This window comes from Henckelia pumila, chromosome 2 (genome assembly GCF_033568475.1).
Source record: "Henckelia pumila isolate YLH828 chromosome 2, ASM3356847v2, whole genome shotgun sequence".
In the NCBI taxonomy this organism is placed as follows: Eukaryota; Viridiplantae; Streptophyta; class Magnoliopsida; order Lamiales; family Gesneriaceae; genus Henckelia; species Henckelia pumila.
The window spans coordinates 93,172,819-93,193,070 of NC_133121.1; the positions used below are offsets into that span (position 1 = coordinate 93,172,819).

At 34.0% G+C, this 20,252-nt stretch overlaps 1 protein-coding gene across 2 annotated transcripts; it reads left to right on the plus strand.

The window, feature by feature from the left end:
- The first annotated feature begins 1,457 nt into the window (after positions 1 to 1,457).
- On the plus strand, positions 1,458 to 18,365 carry LOC140877812 (alpha,alpha-trehalose-phosphate synthase [UDP-forming] 1-like). Of its 2 annotated transcripts, XM_073281395.1 has the most exons (18): positions 1,458 to 1,646; positions 1,704 to 1,809; positions 1,968 to 2,065; positions 2,171 to 2,559; positions 2,905 to 3,019; positions 3,200 to 3,301; positions 3,542 to 3,692; positions 3,848 to 3,936; positions 4,108 to 4,156; positions 6,544 to 6,644; positions 7,092 to 7,279; positions 8,406 to 8,523; positions 14,776 to 14,955; positions 15,020 to 15,142; positions 15,213 to 15,300; positions 15,391 to 15,521; positions 15,638 to 15,736; positions 17,699 to 18,365. In XM_073281395.1, exons 1-18 carry the CDS (start codon positions 1,458 to 1,460, stop codon positions 18,101 to 18,103), a joined length of 2,721 nt encoding a protein of 906 aa, XP_073137496.1. In that variant the 3' UTR covers positions 18,104 to 18,365. The 2 variants fall into 2 exon arrangements, with proteins under 2 accessions (XP_073137496.1, XP_073137495.1); XM_073281394.1 differs by having other exon boundaries at positions 1,458 to 1,809.
- Positions 18,366 to 20,252: the final 1,887 nt, after the last annotated feature.

Consider the following 20,252-nt stretch of genomic DNA (forward strand, 5'->3'; position numbering starts at 1 on the left):
ATATGATCAGAATATAACATATATAAGCACGACCTGATTCCCGCCGATAGCGTGGCGGATTCGCGGAATACTGCCCCTGATTTCTTCGTAGCCGTAATGCATACACGTACGTTTGAGCTATATACATATTTTCAGTCGGGGAAAAAAAGAAAAAGGAAAACGAGAAGATATTGAAATTATAATTTCCTTGGATTCATCTGCATGTATGTTGTAAAGCTTACACGAGGATTCGTGTTCACGTCACCACTGGCCATGCTATTTATTTGCCTCCGGAGAATCATCCAATTCCTACCGCTTCGACACCCCATACATCTTTTCTTCTTCGACTTACGTTCAGGTAATCACTTTATGAGAGACTATCGTGCCGTACGGTGCAGGAGCTTTCTTCACCGTTTAAGGGTCGAATTGGTTAAGGCCCTAGCTAGCTCGTGACCTGTTCTTCTTCGCATTGCATTGCCTTGTTTTTTGTTAAAAAGATGGAATTTTTTTTAATATACTTTTGATCATATTGTTTGCTGTGGAACAATGTGTATGTGCATGGATATATAGCTAGCTGATGCTGTTTTTCTTCTCTTCTTTGTAGATAAACGTGCTTTACCTTCTGAACTTTAAGCTATATATCTGACACTCTTTGATTTACCTGCATGCACTGTATTTAATTGTCTTTTTAACCCATGAAAAAAGCTTTAACATGCATCCACTCTTTGTTCTTGTTTTTGTTTTTATTTTTATTTTATTTTTTCATGGTTTTTTTTTTTAAAAAAAAAATATGTATTGGGGTTGTGTCTGTTCGCGCGTGCAGAAATTGCATTAAAACGCACATACTATATTTGTTCAAAATTTTGAATTATGTTGCTTTGTATTCAGATGAACTTTGGATACTAACTCAAATTTTAGTGTCTAAATCTCAGGTTTTAACGGTGCATGCACATGTGATTTTACGGTTGCAACACTTCTGTGGATATATATATATGCCATTTTCCATGTTATCACTTTCTTTTTACCCGTCTATTCTCCCCTAATTTTTATGGATAATGCTAAAAGTACAACAAATATCGTGTACAACGATATTTACAACAATTATATCGTGAGATTTGCTATTTTATCGTAAGATTTTGTATTCAATTTATCGTGAGATTTTGATATATATAATTTTTACATTGTGTGTAAGATTTGTTGTACAAAATTTGTTGTACATGTAGCATTGCTCAATTTTTATTTCTATGAATGAAAAATGCCTCCAATATGGACACCTACACAAGGAAATTATTCTCTCCTTACATAAAATGTGAATTAATTAAACTCACCGTTTCTTGTACAATAATTTTGCTTTGAGAGTTATACTTGGAGTACATCTAAGAGAAAAATCTTGGTTGCTTAGTTCTTGATTTAATTTATATATGTTCCTCAAAATGCAGGGTAATCCATTCTCCCGGGTCACTTTCTAAGCTGCCAACATGCCTGGAAACAAGTCTAATGATGACTCAAAGGTTCCCAGTTCTCGAATAGGAAGGCTCCTGAGAGAAAGGGAGCTGAGGATAATCGTTCCTCCTGCAATATTAGACGGTACTAATGCAAACAGTGGAGTTGAGATATCTGAACATGATTTCTCTGGCTCTTCCCTCGTAGAGCAGCATCCGGAAGGAGTTACGCACACGCTTGATGATGTGTGTGAAAGGTCTGATGGGAGACCTATCACACAGAGATTGTTAGTGGTTTCCAATAGACTCCCCGTGTCTGCGGTAAGGGAAACCAATGGCTCCTGGACACTAGAGATGAGCGTAGGGGGTCTAGTAAGCGCTCTTCTGGGTGAGTATTTCGTGTGTTTTATTTGATATTCCCACATGTTGATCATTTTGATTCATTGATGTTGCCTCCAAGATTATGCGAAAATCGTATAGCTGTTTATTGGCATGCCATATTTTCTCATTCTGTAGTGTAATGTTTGGAGGTTTTATGTCATGCAGGAGTAAAGGAGTTTGATGTACGATGGATTGGTTGGGCTGGTGTAAATGTAGCAGATGAGGATGGGCAAAAATCACTCACTGAAGCATTGGCTGAGAAGGTACTGATGAAATACCTGCGGCCTTTTTGGGTCTTCTTGGCTATAATTTTTTCACACACAGTGCATAATATTTGTTTTCTCTTCTTTACTCTTTGTGGATTGTAGAAGTGCATCCCTGTTTTCCTTGACGAAGAGACCGTGCATCAGTATTACAATGGCTATTGCAATAACATATTGTGGCCTCTGTTCCACTATCTCGGACTCCCTCAGGAAGACCGTCTGGCAACAACCAGGAGCTTTCAGTCACAGTTTGCTGCTTATAAGAAGGCTAACCAAATGTTTGCTGATGTAGTCAACGAACACCACGAGGAAGGCGATGTTGTTTGGTGTCATGATTACCATCTCATGTTTCTTCCAAAATTCCTGAAGGACTATAACAGCAAGATGAAAGTTGGGTGGTTTCTGCATACTCCCTTTCCATCTTCTGAAATCCACCGAACTCTGCCATCTCGATCCGAACTACTACGTGCGGTTCTAGCTGCCGATTTGATTGGGTAAACATGCACATCACTATGATACTTGGTCATAACTTCTATCTATTGTCACTGTTTGATGAATGTTACTATAATTGTATGTAGTGCAGTTTGTGGACTCTGCAATAGTTTATAAAGCAATCTTCTCAAGAGCTTCAAGTGGATGTTCTCAACATATTTTCACCTGTGTAGTTAAAATGCCTTTTGCATAATTTGTAAATTTGTCCTCTAAATGTTCTCAACAGATTTTCACTTGTATGATTTATTTTAATCAACTCTGGCCTCTAGATACATTGCCGAAATCTCTTGTGTTCCTTACGTTTGAGGCGCAACATGCTTAATAATCATCATCGACTTTGTTTTCAGTTTTCACACATATGATTATGCAAGACATTTTGTTAGTGCTTGTACTCGGATTCTCGGACTTGAAGGTACTCCTTATGGAGTAGAGGATCAAGGGAGACTGACTCGAGTGTCTGCGGTATGTTTTCGTGATTCAGTTTAGAATATGTCCCTGTTCCTGATATTCAGCTTCTTCCTTTTAATTCATTTTGTGTGTGTTAGCATTTCAACAACCTGCAAATCGACTCCAAAAATTAATCATATATCATCAACGTTAACGTCTGATGTCTCACATGATTTGCTTCCTATGCCTGTTCAGTTCCCTATTGGGATCGATTCGGATCGATTCACCACTGCTCTTGAGCTTCCTAAAGTCCAAGAACACGTCAAAGAATTAAAAGAAAGATTTTCTGGAAGAAAGGTTTCCTCTCTACCTCTATCTTTCTTCCACACACTGGCAGGAGTTGTTAAGACATGCATGTGATTAATTACCCTCCCCTACTCTGATGCCTATTTAAGTGACAACTGTCAGTATTTTCACATTTGAAACACATTGAATATGAAGGAGAAATCAAAAGAAACATATAGAGTGACAAGAGTGTTAGCTCAGAAATTGATACCACTTTTACTCGATCAATTTTGAACTTGATATTTCTTATAGGTAATGCTTGGTGTGGATCGCTTAGACATGATCAAAGGAATCCCTCAAAAGATACTAGCTTTTGAGAAGTTTCTAGAAGAGAACCCGTACTGGCGCGAAAAGGTGGTTTTGATTCAAATTGCTGTCCCAACAAGAACTGAAGTTCCTGAATGTATGGTCTTCTGGTGGCATCAAATGTTTAATATTCTTCCAAATTTTCCTTTGAATTTATTCAGCTTCTACTTAACTCGCCTTGTGCTTTTTATGTTTTCATCTCCTGCCCTGGTGACATGACGCGTGGTTTATATTAATATTTGCTCTTTAAAGATCAAAAGCTAACAAGCCAAGTTCATGAAATTGTTGGTCGGATCAATGGGAAGTTTGGAACTTTGACTGCTGTTCCAATTCATCATTTGGTAAGCAGTCCTTTTCACTGCAGCCATCAATGATATAGTATATTGATTTTGTCTCTCAAGCTTTTATTTAATCCATGATTGATCGTGTCTCTTGTAGTTTAGATATTGAAATTTTTTAATGTTGATACCGAAATATTTGACAAATATTTTACAAACTTTTGGTTTCTGCAGGATTGTTCTCTCGACTTCCATGCATTATGTGCACTTTATTCGGTTACTGGTAATGATATTAATCTAAATTTCTAGTTTTTTTCCCCATTAATTATGTCGCCACTTTTTTGTTGCCATGAATCAACACGCACAACAAATAGATCATACAATAAATGGTAAGTCACCATGAGTACGTATAAACTGTGCAACATGAGGTCGGGGCTAGCTACGGTAGGCCTCAATGATGTATTTAAGAGTATAGATTTAACAATATTTGTGAGGTTCACTACAAATTTTAAACAACAAATCCCGCTGTTATCCTTCTTCGATCAAGTTTCTTCCATTACATGGCAAAAATCTTGCTTATTGATCAGCTTCCATTCTTGGTTGATTATGTTTAATTATGGGAGTTATTGTGCTCTAACCACTTACCATAACTTGATTCCTATTGCTTAATCATATTTCATTGTCAATAGAATTAATAATTCCACATCAAAATACTAACAATTTTTATGAAATTCATCCACACAACCCAAAAAACAACTGTATATTTATAATATTCATTTCTAAATAATCATAAACATATAATTATAACAATAATCTTAATTAATTTATTAAGAATATAAATTAGTGTTATTCAATAAATTTGTAAAAATTTTTAACCTATTAATTAATATATATTTACTTCTTTACTATATTATAATACATAAACCCATAAAAAAACTATATTTGATCATTTTAATATATTTTCGAATTTATCCATTATTGTTATTCTAAGATATCTAATAATGAAATTCCAAAAAAATAATTTCTTCATTCATAAACCTCCCACATTTTCTTTTCACCCTCTCATTATCCTAACTACTATCACATTATCCTAACATTTAAACAAAAATTATAATTAAATTCAAGTTTATAAAAATAATTTTTAATTCCAAAATAATATATATTTTATATACGTACAACACATGTGCCCCATACACTAATAATAATTATATTTAACCACCGTTTTATTTTATTTTAAAAAAATATCCATTTACATTTTTTAAAATAAAAACATCTCTTTTGAATAGTTAAATTTAAAAATAAAAAGAACCCAAAAAAGAATTAAAAAAAAAAAAAGATGTGACTTAGACATGGGCCCGTGCGTTTTAGGGTTCATTCGGATCGAACCGAACCGAATCGAAAATACGGTTAATCGAATCGAACCGAACCAAACCAAAAATTCGGTTAATCGAACCAAATTTTACCAAAAATTCGAACCGAATTTCATGGTTCGGTTCGGTTAAAAACCGAAATATTTCGGTCCGGTTTTCGGTTTAACCGAATTTCTATTTATTTTAATTAATTTAAATTTATTTATTAATAAAAACAAATAAAAATATTAAAAATAATTAAATAACCGGTTTTTGGTTTGGTGAACCGAGCTAAAAAAATCGAACCGGTTCAAACCAAAATTTTGATTTAGACTCGATTTGGGTGGTTAGCTAAACCATGAGTCCATGAACACCCCTATGTTTTTTTTTAAAAACAAAGACAAAATAAAGAAAAAAATATACAACCCAAGAAATTGATTGCTGAATTTGGATATTGGGCTTTTCAAAACTCAAAAGCTACCCAATGTGTCAATTTTCTTTCTTCTTTTTTTCTTTTTTTGCTTCCCATCTCTTTGACGAGCAATTTTCCTGTCGAGAATCCACATGGCAATGTCATTGTCGTTGCACGTAACAGTGCCTGAAGCTAAATATAGGGCTATGTCGAATGAAGTCTTTGAGATGCTTTGTTGGAGGAGAATTCTTGGAGAGTTATATATGTTGATAGATTTTCCAATCAAGTTGTATCGTGGCAACAAAGTTTCCATGATTATTGTACAAAATCAAGTGCAATACGATTGCGTGAAGCATGTGGAGCTAGACCGATGCTTCATAGAGGCAAAGATTGATTGTGGAGCTATGGGCAACCCTTTTGAGCTGTAAATATCTATGCTCCAACTGGGGGGCCGGGGTGTTGTGGATTTTGGGAAATAAATTAGGATTTTTCTTTCCATTATTTTGATATAATCAAATCTGAGGGAATTCTTAATGTGTTGGAATTCCTAATTTGGGGCCTCACTTTCCTACATATATTGTAGTTGTTTGTTTATAAAAAAAATAAGATGAATGAAATGTGTTTCTCCAAATAAAACTTTCAACATAGGACTTCATTCTCTTTCATGTTTGATTGAATGAATTTCCATGAGATCCATTTTTTGGAACTTGGACGCACAATAATCATGATGTACCCAGAGAAAAAAGTTGTGTTAACACCATCTTTTAATATTCATAATCTTTTGAACTAAAAAGTCACATTTTGCTTTAATGTTCTCTAGTATTTAAAATCTTGTTAGATTATCTGATTCTTGATTTCACGCTCAACTGAAGAAATATAGTGATATGATGTTTTTTTTTTATTATTCAGATGTAGCAATTGTCACGTCTTTACGGGATGGAATGAATCTTGTCAGCTATGAGTTTGTGGCTTGCCAAGATTCCAAAAGAGGTGTCCTCATCCTGAGTGAAGTAAGCATCATTCGTTGCAATTTTATCGCGTACTCAGCTCTATGTTGTGTGATAATTCGAAACTCGATTTTGTTTACTGAAATGTTCGTAAAAATATAAAGTAGCAATGTTTGGTGTAGTTTGACTACTAAAAATGCAATTATTTTGTTTTCTACAAGGTCACGACTTATACAACACTTGGTTTCCCCTTGACTTGTGTTTTTAGAGAAATCAAGTTTAGTAGATTTTTAAAATTTATTTGAGGATATTGGCTGAGCCTAATATTCTGTAGTAGCCATTGTGCACAATCTCATATAATCAATAATTTTGCTGCATGTTTATTGATGTTACACCACCTTCTCATCCCCTGGTTCTTAAAGTGATCTTTTTTTTACAACTTACCTTTTGATGTTTTATGTCTTTTGTTTTTTGTTTACTCTTTGATGAAATGTCTTGGCACATTTTTAGTTTGCTGGAGCAGCACAATCCCTTGGTGCTGGAGCAATTCTCGTGAATCCTTGGAACATATCAGAAGTTTCTAATGCAATAGGCCAAGCATTGAATATGCCTGCTGAAGAAAGGGAAAAACGCCACCAACATAACTTTGAGCATGTGACTGCTCATACTGCTCAGCGTTGGGCTGAATTTTTTGTAAGGTGTGTAAGTGATAAGATGGCTTTGTCACTGTAATTTTTATTTTGTAAACTTCAAGAATGTATCTTTTCTCAATCAACTTAAAACAGATTATAGTTCAAATAGCACTTCTCTTCAAGTTGCGGCTGAAGGACCTATAGGGTTATGCTAGGAGAAGTTACTATTTTTTATCATATTAATGGCTTTTTTGCCCTCTTTGAAATTGTGAGATTTCCTACTACCATAAAAAGCATTCTATACTTCTGTGGTCATGATGCAATTGCCCTTAGGTCTTGAATTTAAACACATGGGAACATTAGATCGAAGTATCATTTTGTGGTACTTTTACTCTGTTTGTGAGTGATCTGGTCAGATGACCATATGAGATGAAATTTGAAAAATAGATGAGTATGCTAGAATCGAAGTACAAAGATTTTATTTTTCAACGAGTAAAAAAAAAAGGCACGAGGATAAAATACGTGCTTGTTTATTATATTTATTAAGAAAATTATACCGTATAAGCAAAGGTTATGGTACTGAATGGACTAAATACCCTCAGATTGGTTGCTTAGTGAACCATTGTTGGACTTTTCGAAAAAACTTATTTCATGCTGAATCGTGGAAAATAAAAATTCGGATAGCATATAATTTTCATAAATAGTCCCCCTTATTTCTTCCAGCCTTTGGTCCCAGTGGTTTATAATGATCTTTGAAGGCTATCCAGCTTTTTCCATCCATTTAATCAACAGCGGTCATCGTGTTGATGTCTTTAATGAATTTGTACAGTTTGTGATGAAGGAATTTGGCCATTTTTGATAAGCAATGTTAGGAAGTTCCAATTTCTTATGTTTTCAGGCTAATTTCTTGCAAATTAATAACTGCCAAAGTTCTTGTTCCATTAAGCTGCTGATCATGGTTGGAAAAACTCTTCAAGCATGTTCTAATTTGAATATTGGAGTCACTTAAATGACTGAAAATGTTGCAAATTTATATATTCATTATGTTCTAGTTTTTGGAATTTTGTGATGCTTGCTCGGTCTTTCGGCACTTTTTCTTTCTTAGAACTAAGAGTCAAGTCGTTCTGTCTAAAACTTGAACTATGATTGTGGTGGGGTTGCCTAAAATATCGAGGTGGGCTGATGGTTGCAGTGAAATGAATGATGCTGTAATTGAAGCTCAGCACAGGATAAGAGAAGTTCCTCCACAACTTGTTTTTAGTGATGCAATCAAGCGTTACTTGCAGTCTCACAATCGGTTACTTATACTGGTATGTTCCATTTGTTTGAATGCTTGTGTAGAGCACGAAGGTTCTACTCTCTCTTGCCTTCTCTACCTACTTCTGGTTATTTCAAATCTTGAAATTTTGGTAGAAAGTGAGAAGTCATTTCGTAATGATTTTATGGTATTAATTAAGCTCAAGATTGCATCATTTCATTCCTTTTTTAAGCTTAAATATTGTTGATCACATATTTGACAGATTAGTTTCTTTTATCATTTCTTCTTACATTTCAGAAAGAAGAAAGTCTATAAATCTAATATAATTTTCCTTCATAAGAATCAGAGAAAAACATTACTTCTTCCTCATTTTCTTGCAGCAAAAATCTGCAGAAAATATTATTTCTTCTACATTTTCTTGCATAGTAGCAGAGTTCGAAGGTTCTGAAAATTAAACAAAAACAATGTGACTTCCAATCCTCGCTGCCAAACTACTGTGGTGACACTCGGATCCCTGCCATTCTGGACCCTTTCCATGCATGTAGTTTTATTAGATGTTACAATCTCCTTAGAATCCCAATCCATGGCATTGTTGCTGCCTATCAACCCTTTTGTTGAGGCACTAGCGTCAGATCTGTGACTCCAATCACCAAATATCGTATTAAGAAGCAACAGTCACTTCTACTTCATGGTTGGCTTCCTATACGACACAATGATCAAAACATGTTGTACATAAAAAGATTTGAGTTGCACTTTTCCAATTAATTAAAGTTTTGGTTTAATTGCAAACTCTTCCCACATTTTATTTGGTATCCAATGGACATTTTTCTACAGTGTAAGCATAAGAGTGATAAAATATAACTTCGGCTGGGTTTTTTTCAGTCCACTGTGCTACGGTGTTGCAGAGGATGCTGGAGAAAGTAAAAATTTGGAAAATCCATTAATTTCATTGTTCTTGGATGCTGAGATATTTATGTATGTCAGCTGAGTCAAATTATGTCCTTTGCACTTTCACAAATCCTGATTTTGATGCTCATTTGCAATGAATTTTTTCGTCTGTTTTTAACTTCTCTAATTTAACTTACCAGTCAACCGTTTCTGACTTTTTAGCATTAAATTAATTGAAGGTTGCAGTAATCATTTCCATAATTTTAGAATAAGTGCCAGTTAATATATAATTTTTTGTCATAGTGGATATCTCTTCCTAAATTGCTGGAAGTTGGAAACTTGAATCAAGTACGATTTTCATTCATGACATTCGTCGGAGAAGATAATTTCTTCAACGTTTTCTCGGATGAGAGTTTCCAGCTAAATAGATAACCTATTCCAGACCAGATATTATATATTTAATGCGTACATTTGTTGTGAAAGCCAACTTACATCTTTGAATTCTCATGATTTCACTCTCGAGTTTTGTTCTAAACATAAAACCTTGTCCTGTACTTACTAAGTTTAATTCACTACACAGGTCAAATAGAGTGATAAAGTTTTTAAATTTAACTAATCCAGCTACCAAATCTCTTTCTCTCCATTTTGATGGGTCAAGTTACTATATAAACATCATAAATGCCATTATTTGGTTAAAAAATCACTTTCAAGCTTTATTATCATTGTTTTTATTAGTTACATTTAAATCATGACTATACTAAATCGTATCAAGTGGCATGAAAACCTGTGTTTTGGTTGTGAACTGTAAGAATGAAAACTTGCAGAATATATGGATTTGAGTGATTAAGTTAAAATGGAAATGATTAATCGCTTCTGTGGTAGAACTTTTGAGAGCCTTCATTATGTTGGTTTTACAAATCTTTTTTTTGTTTGATCGGAAATGATATCATATTAGATTATAAACAATTATTAATTACTAAAAGCGGACCACTGCACACTAGACAGCTATTACTCGGGACATTAACAAAATATTTTACTCCAATCCCTTAATAAATCTGAAACCGATAATTCCCTAAACTCAATATGCTTCCTAATCCATGTCGAAACCCGTAACTTAATCTTCTCCCAGAATGCCTCGACCACTTCTCTTATATAATAAAAAATCCTGCTATTTTTCTCCAGCCAAACTGACCAACAAATGTAATGTAGCACCACCGTCCAAAGAATTGCACCCTTTCTTCCAAGGCCTCAGCCAATATCAACATGAAATAAGTCTTTCGTTGACCTCGGAATTACCAAAACCAGACTCCTCCAATGCTCTGAACCAAAGACGTTTCTTGAAAGGGCAATGAGCAAAATTAAAAAATGTGGTCCTGGGTCTCCTCATCTTGCCGACACAACACGCACCAGCTCGGGCAAAGAGTACACGTGGCTATTTCTTTTGCATCATGTCACAGGTCGAGATCTTATCCTGCTTCCCAATCGACGAGAAGACTTGAACTTTCGATTGGATTGGCGCTTTCTAAATGGCATTGAACAGAGAGAAATGTGGAAAATCGTTGTCTAGAAAAAAGAGTCATAGAAAGATTTGATGGAAAGAATCCCCTATGGATTCCCAACCCATTTTCCAATATCTGCAACCCCTGGAACCAAACTCTCTCTCTCTCTAAGGACCCTAACAAGAAAGTCAACTCGTTCACTTCATCATCCCTCAAAACCCTCCGCAAGTGCAAGTCCCAAGAGATAACCGATGAAAAGAAAAATTATCCGACTAGAAGAAATGAGCGATGGGTTTGTTATGGGGCAAAAAGACCTGGAATGAAGATGGATAGAGATCCTTAAAAGAAGAGTCCCCCCACCACCTATCCTCCCAAAACCTAATTAAATTACCACTGCCCGCACAGACTGAAGAAAAGCCAGGTAAATTTTTGAGATAAACTTTCATGGAATTCAAAATGTGACATTCCCTGCTAAACCCGCATCCTAGCTATTATCTTGTAATCCATATTTGCTTGCTATAACCCTGTTCCAAAACGTGTATGGGTCTACAGAAAATCGCCGTCACCATTTGCCCATAAGAGCCCTATTTCTCAAACAAATGTTACCAATACCAAAGCGTTCTCTTTCCTTCGGTTGAAAAACGTGCTCCCGCTCGACCAAATCGGTGTGGGTTGAAAGTCATATCATTTAAGAGCAAAAGGACAATGAAAGAAAATTGAAGATGGTGAATTAGGAGATGGAAGATAACTAGCTACCTGATATGGTAAAACAGGAAAATCTGGAACAAGGGAACTTATTGCTGAATTTTAAAGCTACAAAAACCATGATCTCATGGAACTGCATTTTTTATGTGTTGGCATAGTGACATTGGATCTTCTCTACTTCTAGTTGTCATTGTTTTCTCCCACAAACTACCTTGTCAAATTCCTGATCCGACTCAAAGAAAGGCCGTGCTAATGGTCATTCCACTCAGATAGAAAGCTTGCTTGATGCAAATAATGCTGAGGAATGTGGTTCTAGCAAGAATACTGAATATGTAGAAGCTTAAACTAAATTGTATCTTAGATGATGCAAAAGTTTAATCGAAGTTTGACATTTGTTACAAGTTAAACTTTGTTAATTTTCATTTAGCAGATATAGAATCAAGTGTATGTGGTATCAATACCTCTAGTTTATGGTATTTGTGCATTTAAATATTTTAAACTATACAGTAGTCTAACTGCTCGACTTAGATTGCTACACCATCAGGAACGAGTATTGCCCCAACAATCTCCATTTCAATATTTGCTCCAATTTTGAATTCATTTTTGTTGAACACATCCCTCGACTAAGTTATAGGAATGAGCATCGTCCATTGTGCCAAGAGTTATAACCTCAATATAACGGTTCAAGCATCACAGTTCAATTGTTTACCAACGACAAATTTCCAAAATTCTGAAAGAACGTAGACCAAAGATGCGATTGACTTTAGCCTTATTTTAAAATATATGTGAGTTTATTTTTCAAATGATTGTCTTTATATAGTTGATTTAAATAGACAAATATAGTAACCAAAAGTTAATGAAATTTGTATAGAAAACAATGTAATTGCTAATAGAAATTCAAGAACTACTCACTTAAATTTCTCGTTAATAAATTATCTTGCTTGTATAATTTTTCATCACTTCGCTGCTTATCCTTCTTCACAGAAATCATTGGGTTGTAAGTGTAAAGAGAGTTAAAACGTTGCAAGATGATGAAGCTTAAGCTTTTTATTTATAGGTCTAATGCAAGGTGTAATTTTATTGGAAAGTTGGAATTTCACCAAATTTATTATGGAACTAAATTAATCTTAGATCAGGTTTATCTTTTAGTTAATTGTAGCTTACATTTTATTGTAGATTAATTAACTTTTTGTGCCCATCCCTCGTAAATTTACGGAAATAGCCTATAAATCCTATTTAATTTTTTGTTCATAATAATCAATTAAGATTTTATTTTCTTCCAACATTTTCTCACATGGTATCAAAACCATAAGGTTTAAAAATGGATCTCCAACATTATCCATCATGACACTACCAATACCATGTTCAAGTGGTCCTGGCAGCAAACAACTATAGCTACGATAGTTTAGAGAGTTTTGATCCCCTGCACTCTAGGTTGTAAGAAATTCACGGGCAACTTCTAAAACTCGGTAGTGCGTTTTAGCAGTTTCTACCGTGTTTTAGCGGTCGTCCACGAATTTCCTGCATCTAGATCAAAATTTATAGTTTAGGCTTTTAAGTTTATAGGGTTACCAAGTTGGGATGTTTGTTGAACCAATTCAATTGGGAGACGGACCGATTTAATGCCCAGATTGAATTGAATCCGACATCGTTGTTGAATCGGATTGGGTTACTTGCAAACGGATCTGGAATTATTTTAATCCGGTGTGGTTGAATCCGATTCAATGATATATTCAGGTTTTAACATTTTTGTCAACAGTGATGGGAAAATATTAAGATATTGATTCCAATTATGCTTAAATTTGTTTTGAACCGTTCGGATAGTTTTATTCTTCTAATCCGGTGAATTCTATCCGGTATCCTACAGGATTGTTTTGGTTCCATTATCCCACAAACTGGAACTGATTTAATCTGGTCCGGAACCGGTCTGATTGGGTCCAGTAACATCTCTATTACCAATTTTCGATTCCTATGTTTAATTATTTGGTTCATGTATGAGTTTAACTTATGGCAGCGGGCCAAGTTTCCCATTCCGTTATTCCTCATTCTAGAAAACTTAGACCTGTGTGGTTATCTTATCACACAACTTTCATGTCATTTTTGGAGCATCACTTAGCTGTATTGCATTCTGAAGTGTTTGTTTTTAATCACAGCCATCCAAAGTGTTACATGTCTAATTAAGTTGGCGACAACTGATCGGACATTACCATTGAACACTCAGAAGTTGAAGAGTAAAAGAACAGAACTATTTAATTATTTAATATAGAGCAATAAAAAATTTATGGACCGGACATGAAGTTGGTTCTAAGTGGGAGTCAGGATGAATCATGGAGTAATCGCATCTAAGACGAAAATGGTACCGTATTTGTCCAAGATTGAGGGAAACCCCTAATTGGGGTTTAACCCGATTTTATGGAACTAATTACTTGTAGATTAGGTTTTTACTTTATCTGATTGTAGGTTAAATGTAACTGGTAATACTTTTGATTGATGAGTTTCCTTTTGTGAAGATTTCTTCCTAAATTAAAGGAATAAAGTAGCCGATAAATCATTTAGTATATCAATCATAATAATCAATGAAGATGGATTTAAATTATGTCATTGGTGCGATGGTGGTGTGACATGTTCCACGTTGACTTTAAATTCTATGTCAATGGCGAATTGAGGTTTATGAATACAGAAGTAAGAATGTGTTCAATTATGATTGGCTTGTATAGGTGGTTGGTTGGAAAAGTTTATGATAAACGTTGACACATACTGAAATTGTCTCGTTGTGCTAAAATAGTACGCCTTGTTTTTCCTCCAATTTTTATTATTAGGTGGCTATTTCATCTCTCCTGTCCGAATTCACCTTGCTGTTATTAACTACTGAAAGTGTCAATGTACTTTTTGTATAATATTTCTCTATTACTACTTTAATTGTTATTTTTGTAAGTCACTCGATCCTCTCAATACCATGGCCGTGGTCACTACAAATTAAACCTACTTTGTTTCTACCGATAAGCTGGATTCTGCGACCATAGCTCAGAACCATTGCTCTTCTGAGCTGCATCGATTTTTTCTTCACTTGAATGTAATGTGAAGAACCATATTTGTTTTAGCCACTGGATTTGGCCTATTAAGTTGCAATGAAAATACGGTGATGGGTTATTGATACTACGAATACAAAGTGTGAATAACGTTTTTTGTCTTGTCATCTAACAATTATTTAGGGTTTCAATGCCACGGTCACTGAACCTATTGAAACGCCTGAGAGAAGAGGGGGAGATCAGATAAAAGAAATGGAACTTAAATTGCATCCCCAGTTGAAAGAACCTCTGAAAACGCTTTGCGGTATTCCAAATTCAACAATTATAGTTCTCAGTGGAAGTGAGAGAAGAGCCCTAGATGATGTATGCCATTTATTTTCTCTTTATATTCTCCTCTGTATACTATCTGATGTTATTACTTTTGCAGAACTTTGGCGATTATGACATGTGGTTGGCAGCCGAGAATGGTATGTTTCTACGATCTACGAAAGGAGAATGGAGGACAACAATGCCAGAGCACTTAAATATGGATTGGGTTGATAGCGTAAAGGTAAAAAAACCGCAGTTATATAATTATGGTATTCTCATGCCACCTCAAAATCATTTGTGGTTTTATACAGCATGTTTTTGAGTATTTCACTGAAAGAACCCCAAGATCACATTTTGAGCATCGCGAAACTTTACTCGTATGGAATTACAAGTATGCAGGTGATGAGTTAAATAATATTGTATGATAAGTCAATATTTTACACCTTATTGTATCATTTTGTTCTTATTTGCTTTTCTCTATTACTTTAGAAGTTGAATTTGGAAGATTGCAAGCTAGGGACATGCTGGAACATCTCTGGACTGGTCCAATTTCTAACTCATCTGTTGATGTTGTCCAAGGGAAAACCTCAATTGAGGTTCGAACTTATGGTGTCTCAAAGGTAGCCCATTCCTTCAATTACTCAATTATATGGGACACCTTGCTGCTGTTGTACCATCTCACTTATGTGATAAGCTTTTTCCTTTTTTGTTTTGGTATTATACTTTTTCTTTACAGGGAGCAGCGATGGACCGCATACTTGGAGAGATTGTTCACAGTAAACCAATCAATGCACCAATTGATTACGTCCTGTGCATAGGTCATTTTCTGGGAAAGGTACATCTTATTGTTTTTCTAGTAAATTAAATAAATCAAATTATATCCCGGTGCTTCTATTTTGTTCATGCAGCTTGTATGGCTTTATTGCAGTTAATGGGATTTCTTTTTCTTACTTTGTTTGACTGATGAAATAAATGAAATCCCAACAGACTAGCCTTCAGTTCCCATGTCAGAAAAACTTAGTTTCAACTCCTTGATCCCACATGTTTTTTTTTTTAGATTTTAGCTCCCCGAACATAGAGACCTGAAAATCATATTTCATATACTCAATTTGAGTATATTGATACTATTAATTGGTAAATTTTTGCTTTAATTTGCACGTTTTATACTCACATTTGTTATTTTAGTACTAGAAAATACCTTTTTTTCAATATCCAAAAATTGTTATTCTAATTTCGTACCTAAAAATTATCAATGCATACCCAATTTGAGTCATTTGGTACCTGAAATGCGTACATTTGCACCATAATTTCAACAATATGTACCTGTATCGACTAAAAAAGGTGATCATTTTGTACCCATACGTTACATACCTAATTTGATTCAGATGGTACTTTAAATTTGTATTTGTGTGCTATAATTTCAGCGATATGTGGCTATATTTCTTGTTTCAATTTGTGTGTCTTATATATTCATAAATGATATACCAAATCAAATTTTATTGATATTCTTATTTCATTAATTTATGCCACAATTTCAACCATATGTGCATATTTTTTACCCAAAAAATGTCAAAGGAGCTGAAATGGTAAGACACGTGGGGTCAGGGAGTTCAAACGAAGTCTTCTAACACGTGATTGAATCGTAATCCATGTTTGGTGTCAGGGCTGAATCCCAAGTTCCCCTTAATAAAAACTTACCTCTTGAGAGAACGCATGATAAGAAACAATATCTGCATTTAACTCTTTGAGTATTGTGAACTTCTAGATTTGTGATCTTTTAATAGTGGATCACAGTGAATGCGCAATTTGTACTTGGTAAATTAACCAATATTTGCAATATTATGCTCTTAACTATGAATTTGTGTATTATATTTTGAGACATGAAAAAATAGAAATAAGTTGAGGAACTCGTACGATTATAGTTGTCTAGGATATTCATTGATGTGTAAAGATCTTCTTTTTCTCTTTTTTTTTTCCTTTTTTTTTTAATGTCCATCAGTTAAATTCATGTATGAAAAGTAATCCCACGTGGTCTTCGTAAAAATTTTTTGGAGTGCACATTTTCCTGATGGTTTACATCTCTATGTTCATACAAATGAATGACAGTATGTCAGTACGCGCATGCGGTGATTCATTTTAAAATTTTCATCCGTGCTTTTGTTTCTTAATAGAGAGTGCCATGTATCCTTGATCGCCTAACAGTGATGTCAACTTTTATTTGAGAAGATGAATTTGATTACTCTATCAACCAAACTTAGCCATTTGGAAATTGTTAATCAATAATGGTTGGTTGAATAAGGCAGATGTCGCTGGTATATTTGTGTTCGAGGATGTGAATTTGTTAAGTTTAGTGGTATTACTGTTTTAGTATTTTGCTAAGTTCAGTGGTATTACTAATTTTGTGGTTGCCGTGGGATTGGTTTTCAGATTCCTCACCATATTGGATTGGTGTTTTAAAATTTACCCTGAATTTTAACAACCTACTTTGTTAATTTTGACCATGACATGCGTATGAACTAATGCAGTATAAATTACAATGTAGAATATGAAAAACACAATAGAGGATACAAGGTGGATTGCTGGATCATGTTTCTCTGGTTCGGTAGATAACATTTATTATGTTTATTTCACCTCTTGTTAGATTACAGTGACTCAGAATTCTGTTTGGTCCAACCCAATTCATTTATGGCTCAAAATGTGGAAAATTTCCCACCTCTGCCCGTGGGTTGTTTCTAAATCAGTTTAGGATTTGTAGCGATTTTTCTATAACCTCTTGACTTTGCTTGCCTTGCTTCAGGACGAGGATGTCTATACATTTTTCGAACCAGAGCTCCCACATGACTCAATGAATACTCCAAGAAACCAAATTCCCAATGCAATTAAGATTTCAGATGAGAATGGATCGTCTCCAAAGCTTCCATCAGGAAACGGCAGCTCCGGGTCTCAGGATGAGAATCATTTTAACGGATCAGACAATGGAAAGCAATTAGCAGCCAGTTCCTTAGGTAGCAGCAGTCAATCGTCCCCAGAAAATGCTGCTTGGAATGTACTTGATCTGAAAAAGGAGAACTATTTTTCTTGTGCTGTGAATCGGACACGTACTAATGCTCGCTATCTGATCAACACAACAGACGATGTGGTTGCATTCCTGAAGTGCATGGCGGAGGCATCCTTATCCAATTCATCATCATCTGCTGATTGAGTTCGTCGTGATTTGAGTTCTTGTAAGATCAAATTTCTATGCCAAAACTTGGAGGCTTCAAATAATTAAACAAACTGTTCCGTATGTCTAACAGTCTGTCCCCGCCCTTCGTGTTGATCCTGATCTGGTAGTTCGATGTCTTGTTTTACTTGGTTGCGTAGCATATCTGTGTTTGATATATATAGGAAATGAAATAAACTTGTGTAGTAGTAAGACATCTAAAATGTCAGACTTGTGGATGCAATATACTAATAGAATCACGTTGTTTGGTTTAATACATGGCAAAAAACAATACTGGGCAAATGAGATACTTATTATTTATTATTATTGTATACAAATCTAAAACTTAAGTAAAAGATTTTACACAAAATACTAGTAGCTCATATATGTTTTAAATTTAGAAAATGTTGAAGGGAAAAGGCGTATTCGTAAAGTTTACGCCATATTATAATGTTAAGAGCATCTTCAATCCAACACTATGTTGACGTAAAATACCAACATAGTGTTGTGTTTTTTCTCCAATCTAGCGCTATTTTTAGCGCTAAGTTGACGTATTGAACACTGTTGCAATAGCGTAAGCTTTTTTCTTTTTTTTTTTTCCTTTTCTTTTTTAACATAATCTGGTTTGTTCTTTGTTTTTTTTTTTCCTTTTTTAAATTTCTATGCCTTTATCATTACAATTTATTTGTTGTAATTATTAATTATAGGATATTTTGTGAATAATCTGATTATATTTTTAATAAATGTATATTTTTTTAAAAAAAAATTGTTAATAGGTAATAACATCACTTAATTATTCTTTTATAATACAATATTAATTAATAAGTATATAAATTATTGTCTTTATAAATATTTTGTGGAATAAATTAGTTAAAAACTTTATTTGGTAATAAATAAGTAAATTTACGTTTTGAATTATATTATCAGTTGAATAAAATAATAAAAGTTTAATTTGATAATTATGAATGTTATATGTAATTGTTTTTAATATTATTTTTTATGTGTAATGTATTTTAATAATAATTTTAATTCTCTAATTATGTAACTTTAATTTAATTAATTAACATTGAATAGAAAAATAAAATTTTGAGAAAAAAAATTAAGATTACAAACATTAAATTTATTGAAAATCAAAGATAATGACACAAAATGAAATAAAAAAACATTAAATTTTCGAAAATCACAATACAATACAACATAAAATAAAATAAACTAACCAACGCTTAAAATCAAACATAACGGTACAACATAAACTTAAACAAGATAATAAACAATAAATTATCAGTGTCCCCTGGATTATCACCATTTGAGATTAACTTAAGTGATGAAAATAATTGTGGTAGTTCATCACAGCGACCACTTGGAGCGAAAAAATCCAAATTGAAAAAAAAAATGAATATATGTCACAGACAATTGAATCAATGAAATAAGAACAAGAAACAATTCTTGAGATTATCCAACATGGAAATGATTATCGTGAACAAAACAATGAATTGCAACTGAAACTGAAACAGATGCAGCAAGCTGAACGAAAATTGGAACAAAATGAAACAAAAATAGAACAAAATCGACAAATGTTGGATCTGACCCGGTTTCAAGAAGAAAACAAAATTTTAGTAATAGATCTCAACTCTATTCAAGATCGATCTTTGCGTGAAAACGTTCGGGCCGAACAATCAAGAATTTTGAATGAGAGGGAAGAAAGAAAACGTGCACGTGATACTCTCAACTATGACAAATATTTTGGAGACATTGGAGGATCCGGATCCAGCTTACCGCCTTTTTAAAGTTTCATTAATGCTTGTCATCCAATTTATTTTGTTGTATTGTGATGTGATTTTTAATTTGGGGGAATCTGTTGCTTGTGTGTCTGATTGTGGAGATTCGAAAAATTCAATATCTCTTTGAATTGGTGTCCGTGAGGGGTTTGATGAAGCTGTAAATTTCTCCATATCTTTCATAATAGTCCATTAATGATCAAACTTAACCTTTTTTGAAATTAGCATCCTGCTTCATTAACTCTTTCACACGAATTATTTGTATATAAAATTAAAGTAAAGTTAAATAAAATAAAGTAATTATAGTAATATATAAGTGTAGAAATGTTATGACACAAAACTCACAATATTCATTTTTAAACCACCGCTTG